General features: G+C 46.0%; 1 protein-coding gene across 2 annotated transcripts in view; it reads right to left on the minus strand.

The window, feature by feature from the left end:
- Positions 1–240: 240 nt before the first annotated feature.
- mrpl13 (mitochondrial ribosomal protein L13) overlaps positions 241–21,622 on the minus strand; it is a 40,993-nt gene continuing 19,611 nt past the window's right edge. Inside the window, exons 5-7 of one of the 2 annotated variants that reach the window (XM_046336737.1) lie at positions 19,810–19,896; positions 17,367–17,488; positions 241–418 (exon numbers count right to left, since the gene is read on the minus strand). In XM_046336737.1, the coding sequence (XP_046192693.1) occupies positions 394–418; positions 17,367–17,488; positions 19,810–19,896 (234 nt within the window). In that variant the 3' untranslated portion in view covers positions 241–393. Of the gene's footprint in view, positions 419–17,362; positions 17,489–19,809; positions 19,897–21,622 lie in introns of those variants that run through there. The other variant, XM_046336738.1, reaches the window with a different exon arrangement.

Below are 21,622 nucleotides of genomic sequence, written 5' to 3' on the forward strand. Positions count from 1 at the left end.
CAACTGGCACCCTATTCCCTGTATAGTGCACTACTTTTGATCAGAGCCCTGGTCTAAAGTAGTGCACTAAACAGGGAATAGAGGACCGTTTGGGACTCACACCAATGAATCTCTCACTGCAGCTGAGGTTGAATGAAACACACGAAAGTCAATTTTTTTAACTCAAACTTTCACCACAGAAAGGATGAAATATACATCATGATTTATTCTCACGGAAAAAGAAGAAAAAAAGAAAAACAGTTGACAAGAGAACTAGTTTTATTTTTGTACATTATTTGGGACGACAGAAAAAGGTTTGTGGTGTGTACAGTAAATGTCACCTGGATGTAAAATGCCAGTACAAGTAACAGGACAGAAGAAGAAGAAGACGCCTAGCAACAGTCTGCTGATGGATCACTTCATCCTGTAGTCTTCAGGTCTGCAGAGAGAACAACACGGACGTTACAACTCAGTCATGTAGAACAGCAACATAAACGCCATCTCAATAAGAATAACCTGTAGAAGGTTGAATGAAATATCACCGTGGTAACTATCATGTAGAACAGCAAATAACCTGTAGAAGGTTGAATGAAATATCACCGTGGTAACTATCATCTCAATAAGAATAACCTGTAGAAGGTTGAATTAAATATCACCGTGGTAACTATCATGTAGAACAGCAACATAAACGTCATCTCAATAAGAATAACCTGTAGAAGGTTGAATGAAATATCACCGCGGTAACCATCATGTCAGCAATATGGTCTTAAAAGCAGAAACAGAAGACAGTTATTACTAAGTAAAGTAGCTGTACTATTCACAACAAACAACTTTATATTGTATTACATTAGTATGTGTTGACGGTATTAGATTGAGACCATGTCCAGAGTGCTTGGTGAGTGTTGATGTGATGTCAGTCAGTGAATATCAACTAGGTCTTTAATAAAAAGGGCCAGGATTGGTTTGACCTTGAACATCACCCGAGGTCAATTACATCGCTGGAATTCCAGGCCTGAATGGGCTCACTGATTGGTTCTTAAGATTAGATCAGTAAACAGAGAAACACATCATTTATCACAATACACTGTCCTGACAGGACTATATACTGATGACTGCTAGGGCTGACAGTGTCCTGACAGGACTATATACTGATGACTGCTAGGGCAGACACTGTCCTGACAGGACTATATACTGATGACTGCTAGGGTGGACAGTGTCCTGACTGGACTATATACTGATGACTGCTAGGGCTGACAGTGTCCTGACAGGACCATATACTGATGACTGCTAGGGCTGACAGTGTCCCGACAGGACTATATACTGATGACTGCTAGGGCTGACAGTGTCCTGACAGGACTATATACTGATGACTGCTAGGGCTGACAGTGTCCTGACAGGACTATATACTGATGACTGCTAGGGCTGACAGTGTCCCGACAGGACTATATACTGATGACTGCTAGGGCTGACAGTGTCCTGACAGGACTATATACTGATGACTGCTAGGGCTGACAGTGTCCTGACAGGACTATATACTGATGACTGCTAGGGCTGACAGTGTCCTGACAGGACTATATACTGATGACTGCTAGGGCTGACAGGACTATATACTGATGACTGCTAGGGCTGACAGTGTCCTGACAGGTCTATATACTGATGACAGTGTCCTGACAGGACTATATACTGATGACTGCTAGGGCTGACAGGTCTATATACTGATGACTGCTAGGGCTGACAGGTCTATATACTGATGACTGCTAGGGCTGACAGTGTCCTGACAGGTCTATATACTGATGACTGCGAGGGCTGACAGGACTATATACTGATGACTGCTAGGGCTGACAGGACTATATACTGATGACTGCTAGGGCTGACAGGACTATATACTGATGACTGCAGGGGTGGACAGTGTCCTGACAGGACTATATACTGATGACTGCTAGGGCCGACAGTGTCCTGACAGGACTATATACTGATGACTGCTAGGGCTGACAGGACTATATACTGATGACTGCAGGGGTGGACAGTGTCCTGACAGGACTATATACTGATGACTGCTAGGGCTGACAGTGTCCTGACAGGACTATATACTGATGACTGCTAGGGCTGACAGTGTCCTGACAGGACTATATACTGATGACTGCTAGGGCTGACAGTGTCCTGACAGGGCTATATACTGATGACTGCTAGGGCTGACAGGACTATATACTGATGACTGTGTCCTGACAGGTCTATATACTGATGACTGCTAGGGCTGACAGGACTATATACTGATGACTGTGTCCTGACAGGACTATATACTGATGACTGTGTCCTGACAGGTCTATATACTGATGACTGTGTCCTGACAGGACTATATACTGATGACTGCTAGGGCTGACAGGACTATATACTGATGACTGCTAGGGCTGACAGGACTATATACTGATGACTGCTAGGGCTGACAGTGTCCTGACAGGACTATATACTGATGACTGTGTCCTGACAGGTCTATATACTGATGACTGCTAGGGCTGACAGGACTATATACTGATGACTGTGTCCTGACAGGACTATATACTGATGACTGTGTCCTGACAGGTCTATATACTGATGACTGTGTCCTGACAGGACTATATACTGATGACTGCTAGGGCTGACAGGACTATATACTGATGACTGCTAGGGCTGACAGGACTATATACTGATGACTGTGTCCTGACAGGACTATATACTGATGACTGCTAGGGCTGACAGGACTATATACTGATGACTGCTAGGGCTGACAGGACTATATACTGATGACTGTGTCCTGACAGGACTATATACTGATGACTGCTAGGGCTGACAGGACTATATACTGATGACTGCTAGGGCTGACAGGACTATATACTGATGACTGTGTCCTGACAGGACTATATACTGATGACTGCTAGGGCTGACAGGTCTATATACTGATGACTGCTAGGGCTGACAGGACTATATACTGATGACTGCTAGGGCTGACAGGACTATATACTGATGACTGTGTCCTGACAGGACTATATACTGATGACTGCTAGGGTGAGATACACTGATGAGCAGAGTACTATGGGAAATGTAGTTTACAAAGTGGAGTTGTTGCCTGAAACAGATTCCCTATTCTTTCTCAGACTCCCATCTTTATAGACAGGTTGACAGATAAAAATCTCGCTCTCATCCAACACTTCCCACACGGCCCCTACTCGGATGGTATCGCGCCGTCCCAACCTTCGCTCTCTCTCCCCCGCTACTCTCTCCTCTTCCATCCTATCATCTCTTCCCTCTGCTCAAACCTTCTCCAACCTATCTCCTGATTCTGCCTCCTCAACCCTCCTCTCCTCCCTTTCTACATCCTTTGACTCTCTATGTCCCCTATCTTCCAGGCCGGCTCGGTCCTCCCCTCCCGCTCCGTGGCTTGACGACTCATTGCGAGCTCACAGAACAGGGCTCCGGGCAGCCGAGCGGAAATGGAGGAAAACTCGCCTCCCTGCGGACCTGGCATCCTTTCACTCCCTCCTCTCTACATTTTCCTCCTCTGTCTCTGCTGCTAAAGCCACTTTCTACCACTCTAAATTCCAAGCATCTGCCTCTAACCCTAGGAAGCTCTTTGCCACCTTCTCCTCCCTCCTGAATCCTCCTCCCCCTCCCCACCCCTCCTCCCTCTCTGCAGATGACTTCGTCAACCATTTTGAAAAGAAGGTCGACGACATCCGATCCTCGTTTGCTAAGTCAAACGACACCGCTGGTTCTGCTCACAGTGCCCTACCCTGTGCTCTGACCTCTTTCTCCCCTCTCTCTCCAGATGAAATCTCGCGTCTTGTGACGGCCGGCCGCCCAACAACCTGCCCGCTTGACCCTATCCCCTCCTCTCTTCTCCAGACCATTTCCGGAGACCTTCTCCCTTACCTCACCTCACCTCGCTCATCAACTTATCCCTGACCGCTGGCTACGTCCCTTCCGTCTTCAAGAGAGCGAGAGTTGCACCCCTTCTGAAAAAACCTACACTCGATCCCTCCGATGTCAACAACTACAGACCAGACCAGGTGGCGAATCGCATCTCTGCATGTCTGGCAGACATATCAGTGTGGATGACGGATCACCACCTCAAGCTGAACTTCGGCAAGACGGAGCTGCTCTTCCTCCCGGGGAAGGACTGCCCGTTCCATGATCTCGCCATCACGGTTGACAACTCCATTGTGTCCTCCTCCCAGAGCGCTAAGAACCTTGGCGTGATCCTGGACAACAAACTGTCGTTCTCAACTAACATCAAGGCGGTGGCCCGTTCCTGTAGGTTCATGCTCTACAACATCCGCAGAGTACGACCCTGCCTCACACAGGAAGCGGCGCAGGTCCTAATCCAGGCACTTGTCATCTCCCGTCTGGATTACTGCAACTCGCTGTTGGCTGGGCTCCCTGCCTGTGCCATTAAACCCCTACAACTCATCCAGAACGCCGCAGCCCGTCTAGTGTTCAACCTTCCCAAGTTCTCTCACGTCACCCCGCTCCTCCGCTCTCTCCACTGGCTTCCAGTTGAAGCTCGCATCCGCTACAAGACCATGGTGCTTGCCTACGGAGCTGTGAGGGGAACGGCACCTCAGTACCTCCAGGCTCTGATCAGGCCCTACACCCAAATAAGGGCACTGCGTTCATCCACCTCTGGCCTGCTCGCCTCCCTACCACTGAGGAAGTACAGTTCCCGCTCAGCTCAGTCAAAACTGTTCGCTGCTCTGGCTCCCCAATGGTGGAACAAACTCCCTCACGACGCCAGGACAGCGGAGTCAATCACCACCTTCCGGAGACACTTGAAACCCCACCTCTTTAAGGAATACCTAGGATAGGATAAAGTAATCCTTCTCACCCCCCCCCCCTTAAAATATTTAGATGCACTATTGTAAAGTGGTTGTTCCACTGGATGTCATAAGGTGAATGCACCAATTTGTAAGTCGCTCTGGATAAGAGCGTCTGCTAAATGACTTAAATGTAAATGTAAATGTTCTTTCTTTTCTCTCCAAAACTCTTGAACGTGCCGTCCTTGGTCAGCTCTCCCGCTATCTCTCTCAGAATGACCTTCTTGATCCAAATCAGTCAGGTTTCAAGACTAGTCATTCAACTGAGACTGCTCTTCTCTGTATCACGGAGGCGCTCCGCACCGCTAAAGCTAACTCTCTCTCCTCTGCTCTCATCCTTCTAGACCTATCGGCTGCCTTCGATACTGTGAACCATCAGATCCTCCTCTCCACCCTCTCCGAGTTGGGCATCTCCGGCGTGGCCCACGCTTGGATTGCGTCCTACCTGACAGGTCGCTCCTACCAGGTGGCGTGGCGAGAATCTGTCTCCTCACCATGCGCTCTCACCACTGGTGTCCCCCAGGGCTCTGTTCTAGGCCCTCTCCTATTCTCGCTATACACCAAGTCACTTGGCTCTGTCATAACCTCACATGGTCTCTCCTATCATTGCTATGCAGACGACACACAATTAATCTTCTCCTTTCCCCTTCTGATGACCAATCGCATCTCTGCATGTCTGGCAGACATATCAGTGTGGATGACGGATCACCACCTCAAGCTGAATCGGCAAGACGGAGCTGCTCTTCCTCCCGGGGAAGGACTTTCCATGATCTCGCCATCACGGTTGACAACTCCATTGTGTCCTCCTCCCAGAGCGCTAAGAACCTTGGCGTGATCCTGGACAACACCCTGTCGTTCTCAACTAACATCAAGGCGGTGGCCCGTTCCTGTAGGTTCATGCTCTACAACATCCGCAGAGTACGACCCTGCCTCACACAGGAAGCGGCGCAGGTCCTAATCCAGGCACATGTCATCTCCCGTCTGGATTACTGCAACTCGCTGTTGGCTGGGCTCCCTGCCTGTGCCATTAAACCCCTACAACTCATCCAGAACGCCGCAGCCCGTCTAGTGTTCAACCTTCCCAAGTTCTCTCACGTCACCCCGCTCCTCCGCTCTCTCCACTGGCTTCCAGTTGAAGCTCGCATCCGCTACAAGACCATGGTGCTTGCCTACGGAGCTGTGAGGGGAACGGCACCTCAGTACCTCCAGGCTCTGATCAGGCCCTACACCCAAATAAGGGCACTGCGTTCATCCACCTCTGGCCTGCTCGCCTCCCTACCACTGAGGAAGTACAGTTCCCGCTCAGCCCAGTCAAAACTGTTCGCTGCTCTGGCTCCCCAATGGTGGAACAAACTCCCTCACGACGCCAGGACAGCGGAGTCAATCACCACCTTCCGGAGACACCTGAAACCCCACCTCTTTAAGGAATACCTAGGATAGGATAAAGTAATCCTTCTCACCCCCCTCCCCCCTTAAAATATGTAGATGCACTATTGTAAAGTGGCTGTTCCACTGGATGTCATAAGGTGAATGCACCAATTTGTAAGTCGCTCTGGATAAGAGCGTCTGCTAAATGACTTAAATGTAAATGTAAATGTAAATAAAAATCACTGTTTTGTTTCCATGTCTTGATCATTAAAATGTGTTCTATCATCAATTACATTTAGGGTTTATTGCCCCCTTGACATTTCTGTCGTGAACGTGGAGTGTTCCTTGAACACGGTGTTACTGGAAAGAATTCAACTTGGAGCCTCCTCCCGATTTTAAAAAGGGAAACCACCTGAGGTGATGTTTCACCCACCAGACATCACACTATTCATCTCAACGTTTTCATTTGAAAGAAAAGGACCGTCTCTGCTCAAGTCTTTGAGAAAATAAAAAACATCTTTAAAATTGTTAACAAGTTTCATAAAGTCTCCTCCTTTAAGTTGGTCTTCGTATTAAAAACAGCACTTCTCAGCAGCAGTAAAAAACCCTAATAGAATACAGCTTTAGGACACATGTTCTGCTCTTACCTTGAATGGCACCCGGTTCCCTTTATAAAGGGCCCAGGTCAAAAGTAGGGCACTACATAGGGAAAAGGGTGCCCTGTTGGGACACAGGCTTTGTGTAAATGTCATGAGAAAGGTAGGATTGGGACAATTAACTTGAGATTGATGACATTCGCACGCAAAGTGAGGGGAAGTTAAATAAAAGGCTACATTTCCTCACTGGATGGACAACGTGAGGGTCGTGACAAATGTCAATTTAATCTTCTTTTGGAAAATATTGCTCGCTAAACCAAAAAAAAAGAAATTCCATGAATGTGATTAATTTGAGTGAGCTGGGTTAGCTACAGGGTTTAGTGTTGATTGAAATGTAGGCTACCTTATAAGTGTGATACATATGTCTAGACAGGCTTTTCACGTTGAAATGGAGGAGTAGATGATATAGATCATATACATTCCAGACGGAAAGGCAATCAACTGGGGAAACAGGCTCCTTTCTATAGCTAGTGACTGTATGTCTGGGGTACAGGCTCCTTTCTATAGCTAGTGACTGTATGTCTGGGGCTTCTCCTTTCTATAGCTAGTGACTGTATGTCTGGGGTTCCTCCTTTCTATAGCTAGTGACTGTATGTCTGGGGTTCCTCCTTTCTATAGCTAGTGACTGTATGTCTGGGGTTCCTCCTTTCTATAGCTAGTGACTGTATGTCTGGGGTTCCTCCTTTCTATAGCTAGTGACTGTATGTCTGGGGTACAGGCTCCTTCCTATAGCTAGTGACTGTATGTCTGGGGTACAGGCTCCTTCCTATAGCTAGTGACTGTATGTCTGGGGTACAGGCTCCTTCCTATAGCTAGTGACTGTATGTCTGGGGTTCCTCCTTTCTATAGCTAGTGACTGTATGTCTGGGGTACAGGCTCCTTCCTATAGCTAGTGACTGTATGTCTGGGGTACAGGCTCCTTCCTATAGCTAGTGACTGTATGTCTGGGGTACAGGCTCCTTTCTATAGCTAGTGACTGTATGTCTGGGGTACAGGCTCCTTTCTATAGCTAGTGACTGTATGTCTGGGGTACAGGCTCCTTTCTATAGCTAGTGACTGTATGTCTGGGGTACAGGCTCCTTCCTATAGCTAGTGACTGTATGTCTGGGGTACAGGCTCCTTTCTATAGCTAGTGACTGTATGTCTGGGGTACAGGCTCCTTTCTATAGCTAGTGACTGTATGTCTGGGGTACAGGCTCCTTTCTATAGCTAGTGACTGTATGTCTGGGGTACAGGCTCCTTCCTATAGCTAGTGACTGTATGTCTGGGGTACAGGCTCCTTTCTATAGCTAGTGACTGTATGTCTGGGGTACAGGCTCCTTTCTATAGCTAGTGACTGTATGTCTGGGGTACAGGCTCCTTTCTATAGCTAGTGACTGTATGTCTGGGGTACAGGCTCCTTCCTATAGCTAGTGACTGTATGTCTGGGGTTCCTCCTTTCTATAGCTAGTGACTGTATGTCTGGGGTACAGGCTCCTTTCTATAGCTAGTGACTGTATGTCTGGGGTTCCTCCTTCCTATAGCTAGTGACTGTATGTCTGGGGTTCCTCCTTTCTATAGCTAGTGACTGTATGTCTGGGGCTTCTCCTTTCTATAGCTAGTGACTGTACGTCTGGGGCTCCTCCTTTCTATAGCTAGTGACTGTACGTCTGGGGCTCCTCCTTTCTATAGCTAGTGACTGTACGTCTGGGGCTCCTCCTTTCTATAGCTAGTGACTGTACGTCTGGGGCTCCTCCTTCCTATAGCTAGTGACTGTACGTCTGGGGCTCCTCCTTTCTATAGCTAGTGACTGTACGTCTGGGGCTCCTCCTTCCTATAGCTAGTGACTGTATGTCTGGGGTTCCTCCTTTCTATAGCTAGTGACTGTATGTCTGGGGCTCCTCCTTCCTATAGCTAGTGACTGTATGTCTGGGGTTCCTCCTTTCTATAGCTAGTGACTGTATGTCTGGGGCTTCTCCTTTCTATAGCTAGTGACTGTATGTCTGGGGAAACAGGCTCCTTTCTATAGCTAGTGACTGTATGTCTGGGGTTCCTCCTTTCTATAGCTAGTGACTGTATGTCTGGGGTTCCTCCTTTCTATAGCTAGTGACTGTATGTCTGGGGCTTCTCCTTTCTATAGCTAGTGACTGTATGTCTGGGACTCCTCCTTTCTATAGCTAGTGACTGTATGTCTGGGACTCCTCCTTTCTATAGCTAGTGACTGTACGTCTGGGGCTCCTCCTTTCTATAGCTAGTGACTGTATGTCTGGCGTTCCTCCTTTCTATAGCTAGTGACTGTACGTCTGGGGCTCCTCCTTTCTATAGCTAGTGACTGTATGTCTGGGGTACAGGCTCCTTTCTATAGCTAGTGACTGTATGTCTGGGGTTCCTCCTTTCTATAGCTAGTGACTGTATGTCTGGGGCTTCTCCTTTCTATAGCTAGTGACTGTATGTCTGGGGCTCCTCCTTTCTATAGCTAGTGACTGTATGTCTGGGGCTTCTCCTTTCTATAGCTAGTGACTGTATGTCTGGGGCTTCTCCTTTCTATAGCTAGTGACTGTATGTCTGGGGTTCCTCCTTTCTATAGCTAGTGACTGTATGTCTGGGGTTCCTCCTTTCTATAGCTAGTGACTGTATGTCTGGGGCTTCTCCTTTCTATAGCTAGTGACTGTATGTCTGGGGCTTCTCCTTTCTATAGCTAGTGACTGTATGTCTGGGGTTCCTCCTTTCTATAGCTAGTGACTGTATGTCTGGGGTTCCTCCTTTCTATAGCTAGTGACTGTATGTCTGGGGCTTCTCCTTTCTATAGCTAGTGACTGTATGTCTGGGGTTCCTCCTTTCTATAGCTAGTGACTGTATGTCTGGGGTTCCTCCTTTCTATAGCTAGTGACTGTATGTCTGGGGCTCCTCCTTTCTATAGCTAGTGACTGTATGTCTGGGGCTTCTCCTTTCTATAGCTAGTGACTGTATGTCTGGGGCTTCTCCTTTCTATAGCTAGTGACTGTATGTCTGGGGTTCCTCCTTTCTATAGCTAGTGACTGTATGTCTGGGGTTCCTCCTTTCTATAGCTAGTGACTGTATGTCTGGGGCTTCTCCTTTCTATAGCTAGTGACTGTATGTCTGGGGTTCCTCCTTTCTATAGCTAGTGACTGTATGTCTGGGGCTTCTCCTTTCTATAGCTAGTGACTGTATGTCTGGCGTTCCTCCTTTCTATAGCTAGTGACTGTATGTCTGGGGTACAGGCTCCTTTCTATAGCTAGTGACTGTACGTCTGGGGTTCCTCCTTTCTATAGCTAGTGACTGTATGTCTGGGGTTCCTCCTTTCTATAGCTAGTGACTGTATGTCTGGGGTTCCTCCTTTCTATAGCTAGTGACTGTATGTCTGGGGTTCCTCCTTTCTATAGCTAGTGACTGTATGTCTGGGGTTCCTCCTTTCTATAGCTAGTGACTGTATGTCTGGGGTTCCTCCTTTCTATAGCTAGTGACTGTATGTCTGGGGTTCCTCCTTTCTATAGCTAGTGACTGTATGTCTGGGGTTCCTCCTTTCTATAGCTAGTGACTGTATGTCTGGGGTTCCTCCTTTCTATAGCTAGTGACTGTATGTCTGGGACTCCTCCTTTCTATAGCTAGTGACTGTATGTCTGGGGTTCCTCCTTTCTATAGCTAGTGACTGTATGTCTGGGGTTCCTCCTTTCTATAGCTAGTGACTGTATGTCTGGGGTTCCTCCTTTCTATAGCTAGTGACTGTATGTCTGGGGTTCCTCCTTTCTATAGCTAGTGACTGTATGTCTGGGGTTCCTCCTTTCTATAGCTAGTGACTGTATGTCTGGGGTACAGGCTCTTTTCTATAGCTAGTGACTGTATGTCTGGGGCTTCTCCTTTCTATAGCTAGTGACTGTATGTCTGGGGTTCCTCCTTTCTATAGCTAGTGACTGTATGTCTGGGGTTCCTCCTGTCTATAGCTAGTGACTGTATGTCTGGGGTTCCTCCTTTCTATAGCTAGTGACTGTATGTCTGGGGTTCCTCCTGTCTATAGCTAGTGACTGTATGTCTGGGGTTCCTCCTTTCTATAGCTAGTGACTGTATGTCTGGGGTACAGGCTCCTTTCTATAGCTAGTGACTGTATGTCTGGGGTTCCTCCTTTCTATAGCTAGTGACTGTATGTCTGGGGCTTCTCCTTTCTATAGCTAGTGACTGTATGTCTGGGGCTCCTCCTTTCTATAGCTAGTGACTGTATGTCTGGGGCTTCTCCTTTCTATAGCTAGTGACTGTATGTCTGGGGCTTCTCCTTTCTATAGCTAGTGACTGTATGTCTGGGGTTCCTCCTTTCTATAGCTAGTGACTGTATGTCTGGGGTTCCTCCTTTCTATAGCTAGTGACTGTATGTCTGGGGCTTCTCCTTTCTATAGCTAGTGACTGTATGTCTGGGGCTTCTCCTTTCTATAGCTAGTGACTGTATGTCTGGGGTTCCTCCTTTCTATAGCTAGTGACTGTATGTCTGGGGTTCCTCCTTTCTATAGCTAGTGACTGTATGTCTGGGGCTTCTCCTTTCTATAGCTAGTGACTGTATGTCTGGGGCTTCTCCTTTCTATAGCTAGTGACTGTATGTCTGGGGCTTCTCCTTTCTATAGCTAGTGACTGTACGTCTGGGGTTCCTCCTTTCTATAGCTAGTGACTGTATGTCTGGGGTTCCTCCTTTCTATAGCTAGTGACTGTATGTCTGGGGCTTCTCCTTTCTATAGCTAGTGACTGTATGTCTTGGGTTCCTCCTTTCTATAGCTAGTGACTGTATGTCTGGGGTTCCTCCTTTCTATAGCTAGTGACTGTATGTCTGGGGTTCCCCCTGTCTATAGCTAGTGACTGTATGTCTGGGGTTCCTCCTTTCTATAGCTAGTGATTGTATGTCTGGGGCTCCTCCTTTCTATAGCTAGTGACTGTACGTCTGGGGCTCCTCCTGTCTATAGCTAGTGACTGTACGTCTGGGGTACAGGCTCCTTTCTATAGCTAGTGACTGTACGTCTGGGGCTCCTCCCGTCTATAGCTAGTGACTGTATGTCTGGGGCTCCTCCCGTCTATAGCTAGTGACTGTATGTCTGGGGCTCCTCCTTCAGGGCAGGTCTAGCTAGCTATCCTTCAAAGTGAGGCCACAGTATAGCAGCCTGCGGTTCAGGGCAGGTCTAGCTATCCATCCTTCACAGTGAGGCCACAGTATAGCAGCCTGCGGTTCAGGGCAGGTCTAGCTATCCATCCTTCACAGTGAGGCCACAGTATAGCAGCCTGCGGTTCAGGGCAGGTCTAGCTAGCTATCCTTCAAAGTGAGGCCACAGTATAGCAGCCTGCGGTTCAGGGCAGGTCTAGCTATCCATCCTTCACAGTGAGGCCACAGTATAGCAGCCTGCGGTTCCGGTCAGGTCTATCTAGCCATCCTTCACAGTGAGGCAGCCTCCCTAGCTACAGTATAGCTCACAGTGGGTTAGAAATGAAGGCCACAGTATAGCAGGCTATGTTTCAGGGCAGGGACGCTGGCAGACCATCCCTCACAGTAACTGAGCCTGGCACCGTAGCCTTGGCTGGGCATCGTGCCTCACCACATTAACAAAAGTGGAAAAGTGCCACTGAATCAGGGGCAGAGCTCCTCACTGAGACACATAATACATCACTCCTGGGGGAGAGTATAGTGGGCCTGGCTGTCTCAACCCGCCACGGACTACATGAGGTAAATACATATTTATGATAATGCCAATCCCATTTCTATTAGGCTTACCGGGGCTTGCAAATCTAACCAGACTATTTATTCAGAGATTGTTTACACTGAGCCACAGAGGCAGTCAGTGAGAATGTCTGAGCAAAAACCAGAGTGGATTCCAGAAACCATAGAGCTCGTCTTAGCTTAGAGGTGACCCATCTAGAGTAGATTGCAGACGGATGACAATGAGACGAATTGCAACTAGGACATCAACAGTATGATGCTGTCCTAGCTATAGAACATCAACAACATGATGCTATCCTAGAACTAGGACATCAACAACATGATGCTATCCTAGCTATAGAACTAGGACATCAACAACATGATGCTATCCTAGCTATAGAACATCAACAACATGATGCTATCCTAGCTATAGAACTAGGACATCAACAACATGATGCTATCCTAGCTATAGAACTAGGACATCAACAACATGATGCTATCCTAGCTATAGAACTAGGACATCAACAACATGATGCTATCCTAGCTATAGAACTAGGACATCAACAACATGATGCTATTCTAGCTATAGGACATCAACAACATGATGCTATCCTAGCTATAGGACATCAACAACATGATGCTATCCTAGCTATAGAACTAGATCAACAACATGATGCTATCCTAGCTATAGAACTAGATCAACAACATGATGCTATCCTAGCTATAGAACTAGATCAACAACATGATGCTATCCTAGCTATAGAACTAGATCAACAACATGATAATATCCTAAGCTATAGAACATCAACAACATGATGCTATCCTAGCTATAGAACATCAACAACATGATGCTATCCTAGCTATAGAACATCAACAACATGATGCTATCCTAGCTATAGAACATCAACAACATGATGCTATCCTAGCTATAGGACATCAACAACATGATGCTATCCTAGCTATAGAACATCAACAACATGATGCTATCCTAGCTATAGAACATCAACAACATGATGCTATCCTAGCTATAGAACATCAACAACATGATGCTATCCTAGCTATAGAACATCAACAACATGATGCTATCCTAGCTATAGAACATCAACAACATGATGCTATCCTAGCTATAGAACATCAACAACATGATGCTATCCTAGCTATAGAACTAGGACATCAACAACATGATGCTATCCTAGCTATAGAACATCAACAACATGATGCTATCCTAGCTATAGGACATCAACAACATGATGCTATCCTAGCTATAGGACATCAACAACATGATGCTATCCTAGCTATAGAACATCAACAACATGATGCTATCCTAGCTATAGAACATCAACAACATGATGCTATCCTAGCTATAGAACTAGAACATCAACAACATGATGCTATCCTAGCTATAGAACTAGGACATCAACAACATGATGCTATCCTAGCTATAGAACATCAACAACATGATGCTATCCTAGCTATAGAACATCAACAACATGATGCTATCCTAGCTATAGAACATCAACAACATGATGCTATCCTAGCTATAGAACATCAACAACATGATGCTATCCTAGCTATAGAACATCAACAACATGATGCTATCCTAGCTATAGAACATCAACAACATGATGCTATCCTAGCTATAGAACGAAGTACAGTAGTCGTTATTTTGATAGTTCCATTCTCCTCTCCTGCTGTGGAAACCAACTAGAAGAGTGATTTCTCTCAGTGCTGGCGGCCGACCACTCCTCTATTCTCACACACAGACACCACCGACTCAGTTCTCAGTCTCCTCCTGTTAACTCCCTATAACCACTACACCAGTTAACACCCTATAACCACTACACCAGTTAACACCCTATAACCACTACGCCAGTTAACACCCTATAACCACTATGCCAGTTAACACCCTATAAGCACTACGCCAGTTAACACCCTGTAACCACTACGCCAGTTAACACCCTATAACCACTACACCAGTTAACACCCTATAACCACTACACCAGTTAACACCCTATAACCACTACACCAGTTAACACCCTGTAACCACTACACCAGTTAACTCCCTATAAACACTACATCAAGTCACTTCTGTGTTATTCCAAGTGAGTTATAGCTGCAGTCCATTTGAGTTTGTGTGATCAGAATCTCAGATTCCCCCTGAACCTCAGCAGCAGCAGCCTTCTCCCAGTAGGCCAAACATTCTCCCAGTAGGCCAAACATTCTCCCAGTAGGCCAAACATTCTCCCAGTAGGCCAAACATTCTCCCAGTGGGCCAAACATTCTCCCAGTGGGCCAAACATTCTCCCAGTCGGCCAAACATTCTCCCAGTCGGCCAAACATTCTCCCAGTGGGCCAAACATTGGGCCAAACATTCTCCCAGTGGGCCAAACATTCTCCCAGTGGGCCAAACATTCTCCCAGTGGGCCAAACATTCTCCCAGTGGGCCAAACATTCTCCCAGTGGGCCAAACATTCTCCCAGTGGGCCAAACATTCTCTCAGTGGGCCAAACATTCTCCCAGTGGGCCAAACATTCTCCCAGTGGGCCAAACATTCTCCCAGTGGGCCAAACATTCTCCCAGTGGGCCAAACATTCTCCCAGTGGGCCAAACATTCTCCCAGTGGGCCAAACATTCTCCCAGTGGGCCAAACATTACACTACAAGAATGATGTCACGGTGTTCTGGAATGTCACTGTTTTCTGTCAGGTTGAAAACTCCAGATTTCTTTTCATTACAGACAGGAAGTAACGTAGTGGCTGTTCTGGCCGTCTCATTATCACGTCAATGTCTATTTCCTGTGTGATATGTTTTAACGGACACGCTCCGTAGGGTCGTCCTGACCAATCACTGCGGTGGTTACTAGAGAAACCCCATATAAACATACTGCTCTCTATAAAACCCTCCTCGGTTCCACTGCTCATTGGGGTGAATTACTGGCCTCATAAATAGTTAGCATGAATTCGATGACAGAGTACCTCTCTAGTATTTCAATACGGCTTTAAAAGGAAAGATCTTAAGTGCATTAACACACGTGGGGTGTCAGTGTTTGAAAAAGTGAAGTCCACAGTCTCAATCTTGAGAGAAACATCAACAACCCCAACGGGGTTCCATCTCAGCCACCACTCTACAGCATTGGCTTTCCATTGCAATCAGCATTGTTAGGGCCTCGTGTGTGTGTGTGTGTGTGTGTGTGTGTGTGTGTGTGTGTGTGTGTGTGTGTGTGTGTGTGTGTGTGTGTGTGTGTGTGTGTGTGTGTGTGTGTGTGTGTGTGTGTGTGTGTGTGTGAATGAGGGGTCAGTCCATGGCCCAGACCACCATTTCCCCTCATTGAGCCACTTAACTCTATAGGAACATGACCGATCGCGTTTCAACAGGCCGTGCTCTTTATCATAATGGAATCATTTGTCAGCCCGGTAACAAGATCCCGTTTCTCACATCAATAAAGAGGAAGACGGTGCTATACTTCTCCCATCCTTACTTACCGGTAATAACAGAAGTAGGTTTCACACGAACACACACAAAAATGTTTTCACTAAATAATTATTTTGGGTTTCTACTAGTTATTTGAATGTTTGTGGTAAGCTAAAGCTAGCGTAACATTTAGGTCATAAAATGCTTAAAGATTTGCCCGCTCTGGTAGAGAGCAGCATCATAAGGCATTTAACTGCGTCACGGCTGATGTGAATAGCAGGCTGTGGACTGAGGAACGATGGATCACTGCCATGGCTGAAGGAACACAGCAGTCTGTAATGGAACTATGGCATGTGTCTCTTACTCAAATAAACCAGTCTGTTCCTCTATAAACCAGTATGTTCCTCTATAAACCAGTCTGTCCCTCTGTAAACCAGTCTGTCCCTCTGTAAACCAGTCTGTCCCTCTGTAAACCAGTCTGTCCCTCTGTAAACCAGTCTGTCCCTCTGTAAACCAGTCTGTTCCTCTATAAACCAGTCTGTTCCTCTATAAACCAGTCTGTTCTAAATGTGTCTGTTCCTCTATAAACCAGTCTGTTCCTCTATAAACCAGTCTGTTCCACTATAAACCAGTCTGTTCCTCTATAAACCAGTCTGTTCTAAATGTGTCTGTTCCTCTATAAACCAGTCTGTTCCACTATAAACCAGTCTGTTCCGCTATAAACCAGTCTGTTCCGCTATAAACCAGTCCGTTCCGCTATAAACCAGTCCGTTCCGCTATAAACCAGTCCGTTCCTCTATAAACCAGTCCGTTCCACTATAAACCAGTCCGTTCCACTATAAACCAGTCCGTTCCTCTATAAACCAGTCCGTTCCTCTATAAACCAGTCCGTTCCTCTATAAACCAGTCCGTTCCTCTATAAACCAGTCCGTTCCTCTATAAACCAGTCTGTTCCTCTATAAACCAGTCTGTTCCTCTATAAAACAGGTTGTTCTAAATGAGCTAGAGGCCCCTGGATAAACCAGTCCGTTCCTCTATAAACCAGTCCGTTCCTGAGGATACCAGTGGGTGTCTATAAAGGAGTGTGTTGTCTATGTGAAGATTTGAAAGAGGGTGTTGTCTGTGAGGATATGTCCGTTGTGATAAAGGATCTGTTCCTCTATAAACCAGTCTGTGAAGATTTGAAAGAGGTTGTTGTGTGAGGGATGTGGGTGTGATTAAGGATGGTGTGTGTGTGTGTGTGTGAGGATATGTGGGTGTGATTAAGGATGGTGTGTGTGTGTGTGTGAAGATTTGAAAGAGGGTGTGTGTGTGTGAGGATATGTGGGTGTGATTAAGGATGGTGTGTGTGTGTGTGAAGATGTGAGAGAGAGGGTGTGTGTGTGTGTGTTTGCACGTATGCGTCCATGGAGGAAGGCTGGGAGAAGAAGGTACTCACGGGGTCCACACAGTGGGGAAGGCTTCTCGCTCCTCCTGGCTGTACTCATTCAGCCTGCGAGGGATCTCTCTGGGCTGAGGCAGCTCCTCCGTCAGGTTCAGAAGGATGTCCTCAGGAAGATCCTGCCATACAATTACATACAACAGTCATTTCATGGATCTGTATGGCACCTCGGCTCTAACCAGGGACAGGAACACAGTCTTAGGTTTGTAGGTGTCTTTACTTTTCAGAGAGGGAAAACACACCTGGGTTAGAGAGAGGTGCAAGTCAAAGGAAAGTAAGACTTTTATATTTATATACCGTATAATGAGAAGCTAGAGTCAGACTAGACGTGTCTAAATGCTTTACCACAATGGAAACCAGTCAGACTTGCGTTGATTGGAAACGAGTCAGACTTGCGTTGATTGGAAACCAGTCAGACTTGCGTTGATTGGAAACCAGTCAGACTTGCGTTGATTGGAAACCAGTCAGACTTGCGTTGATTGGAAACCAGTCAGACTTGCGTTGATTGGAAACCAGTCAGACTTGCGTTGATTGGAAACCAGTCAGACTTGCGTTGATTGGAAACCAGTCAGACTTGCGTTGATTGGAAACCAGTCAGACTTGCGTTGATTGGAAACCAGTCAGACTTGCGTTGATTGGAAACCAGTCAGACGTTGATTGGAAACCAGTCAGACTTGCGTTGATTGGAAACCAGTCAGACGTTGATTGGAAACCAGTCAGACTTGCGTTGATTGGAAACCAGTCAGACTTGCGTTGATTGGAAACCAAGACTTGCGTTGATTGGAAACCAGTCAGACTTGCGTTGATTGGAAACCAGTCAGACTTGCGTTGATTGGAAACCAGTCAGACTTGCGTTGATTGGAAACCAGTCAGACTTGCGTTGATTGGAAACCAGTCAGACTTGCGTTGATTGGAAACCAGTCAGACTTGCGTTGATTGGAAACCAGTCAGACTTGCGTTGATTGGAAACCAGTCAGACTTGCGTTGATTGGAAACCAGTCAGACTTGCGTTGATTGGAAACCAGTCAGACTTGCGTTGATTGGAAACCAGTCAGACTTGCGTTGATTGGAAACCAGTCAGACTTGCGTTGATTGGAAACCAGTCAGACTTGCGTTGATTGGAAACCAGTCAGACTTGCGTTGATTGGAAACCAGTCAGACTTGCGTTGATTGGAAACCAGTCAGACTTGCGTTGATTGGAAACCAGTCAGACTTGCGTTGATTGGAAACCAGTCAGACTTGCGTTGATTGGAAACCAGTCAGACTTGCGTTGATTGGAAACCAGTCAGACTTGCGTTGATTGGAAACCAGTCAGACTTGCGTTGATTGGAAACCAGTCAGACTTGCGTTGATTGAAACCAGTCAGACTTGCGTTGATTGAAACCAGTCAGACTTGCGTTGATTGGAAACCAGTCAGACTTGCGTTGATTGGAAACCAGTCAGACTTGCGTTGATTGAAACCAGTCAGACTTGCGTTGAGAAACCAGTCAGACTTGCGTTGATTGGAAACCAGTCAGACTTGCGTTGATTGGAAACCAGTCAGACTTGCGTTGATTGGAAACCAGTCAGACTTGCGTTGATTGGAAACCAGTCAGACTTGCGTTGATTGGAAACCAGTCAGACTTGCGTTGATTGGAAACCAGTCAGACTTGCGTTGATTGGAAACCAGTCAGACTTGCGTTGATTGGAAACCAGTCAGACTTGCGTTGATTGGAAACCAGTCAGACTTGCGTTGATTGGAAACCAGTCAGACTTGCGTTGATTGGAAACCAGTCAGACTTGCGTTGATTGGAAACCAGTCAGACTTGCGTTGATTGGAAACCAGTCAGACTTGCGTTGATTGGAAACCAGTCAGACTTGCGTTGATTGGAAACCAGTCAGACTTGCGTTGATTGGAAACCAGTCAGACTTGCGTTGATTGGAAACCAGTCAGACTTGCGTTGATTGAAACCAGTCAGACTTGCGTTGATTGGAAACCAGTCAGACTTGCGTTGATTGGAAACCAGTCAGACTTGCGTTGATTGGAAACCAGTCAGACTTGCGTTGATTGGAAACCAGTCAGACTTGCGTTGATTGGAAACCAGTCAGACTTGCGTTGATTGGAAACCAGTCAGACTTGCGTTGATTGGAAACCAGTCAGACTTGCGTTGATTGGAAACGAGTCAGACTTGCGTTTAATTGGAAACGAGTCAGACTTGTGTTATCGCTGATATTTCTATGTCTGTTCTTGGCTGAATGTGTCATCATTTAAAATGACTAAACAAATTAAAGTCAATCAAATCAACATGTCAAGACATATTCAGTCCACAACAGGAGAATAAAGACCAGTTATTTTATCTTCAGGGAAGAGGTGTCGTGTGTGGCATCATTCTTTTTACTAAAACATCTCATTTCATCTTCACACATATTAGATGTGAAAGTCTTAAAAGACAAGTCTTACATCTTCAGGGAAGAGGTGTAGTCGTTGCATCATGGTCCTTCTGGAGAGGTTCCTAGGCAGCATCCCGTACACTGCCAGCTTCACTATCTGGAGGAAGAAGAGGAAGATAGAAGAAGAGTGGACTCTGGATCCAGCGCTTGGATAGGCTACTCAGATTCAGTCCCTAATGGCACACTAGCCCACTATAGGGAATCCTAAATCACTATATAGGGAATCCTAATGAAGTATATAGGGAATCCTAGATCACTATATAGGGAATCCTAGATCGCTATATAGGGAATCCTAGATCACAATATAGGGAATCCTAGATCACTATATAGGGAATCCTAGATCGCTATATAGGGAATCCTAGATCGCTATATAGGGAATCCTATTGAAGTATATAGGGAATCCTAGATCACTATATAGGGAATCCTAGATCGCTATATAGGGAATCCTAGATCGCTATATAGGGAATCCTATTGAAGTATATAGGGAATCCTAGATCACTATATAGGGAATCCTAGATCACTATATAGGGAATCCTAGATCACTATATAGGGAATCCTAGATCACTATATAGGGAATCCTAGATCACTATATAGGGAATCCTAGATCACTATATAGGGAATCCTAGATCACTATATAGGGAATCCTAGATCACTATATAGGGAATCCTAGATCACTATATAGGGAATCCTAGATCACTATACAGGGAATCCTAGATCACTATACAGGGAATCCTAGATCACTATACAGGAAATCCTAGATCACTATACAGGGAATCCTAGATCACAATATAGGGAATCCTAGATCACTATATAGGGAATCCTAGATCACTATATAGGGAATCCTAGATCACTATATAGGGAATCCTAGATCACTATATAGGGAATCCTAGATCACAATATAGGGAATCCTAGATCACTATATAGGGAATCCTAGATCACTATATAGGGAATCCTAGCGCACTATATATGGAATCCTAGCGCACTATATAGGGAATCCTAGCGCACTATATAGGGAATCCTAGATCACTATATAGGGAATCCTAGCGCACTATATATGGAATCCTAGATCACTATATAGGGAATCCTAGATCACTATATAGGGAATCCTAGCGCACTATATAGGGAATCCTAGATCACTATATAGGGAATCCTAGCGCACTATCCAGGGTATCCTAGTGCACTATCCAGGGTATCCTAAAGCACTATATAGGGTATCCTAGTGCACTATCCAGGGTATCCTAAAGCACTATCCAGGGTATCCTAGATCACTATATAGGGAATCCTAGATCACTATCCAGGGTATCCTAAAGCACTATATAGGGAATAGGGTGCCATTCGGGACACTTTCACAGACATTTGATATGAGACAGTTGGATCAGGGTTGTCATGGTTACAGCTCTGGAGAAGAACAAGGTTGAGGTCCATCATTGAACCTTTAATATGTCTGCAGTGGTGACCAGTAGAGATCCTGTTAGGTCCAGACAGGGATACTACTAAGCAGGATCAATGAGTCAGCCAGCTAATCTCCCTCATTTGTTCTTAGAAGTATATACTTTAAAACGGACATGGTCTAATTTACCCAACATCCAGAAACACATAAGTTTAGCTTTCTTAAATGAAACCGAAAAACAATAGATATTTCTGGATGTTCATCAAAGTCAGCTGGCTAAATAATTGATTCTTCTTTGTACAAAACCCCTCAGGTCTGTTCTCTATGACCCTGTCCAGAAACAACCCCTCTATTTACCCCTATCCCCTGTGTAGCTCAGTTGGTAGAGCATGGCGCTTGTAACGCCAGGGTAGTGGGTTCGATCCCGGGACCA

Source organism: Oncorhynchus gorbuscha, unplaced genomic scaffold (assembly GCF_021184085.1).
Source record: "Oncorhynchus gorbuscha isolate QuinsamMale2020 ecotype Even-year unplaced genomic scaffold, OgorEven_v1.0 Un_scaffold_1136, whole genome shotgun sequence".
In the NCBI taxonomy this organism is placed as follows: Eukaryota; Metazoa; Chordata; class Actinopteri; order Salmoniformes; family Salmonidae; genus Oncorhynchus; species Oncorhynchus gorbuscha.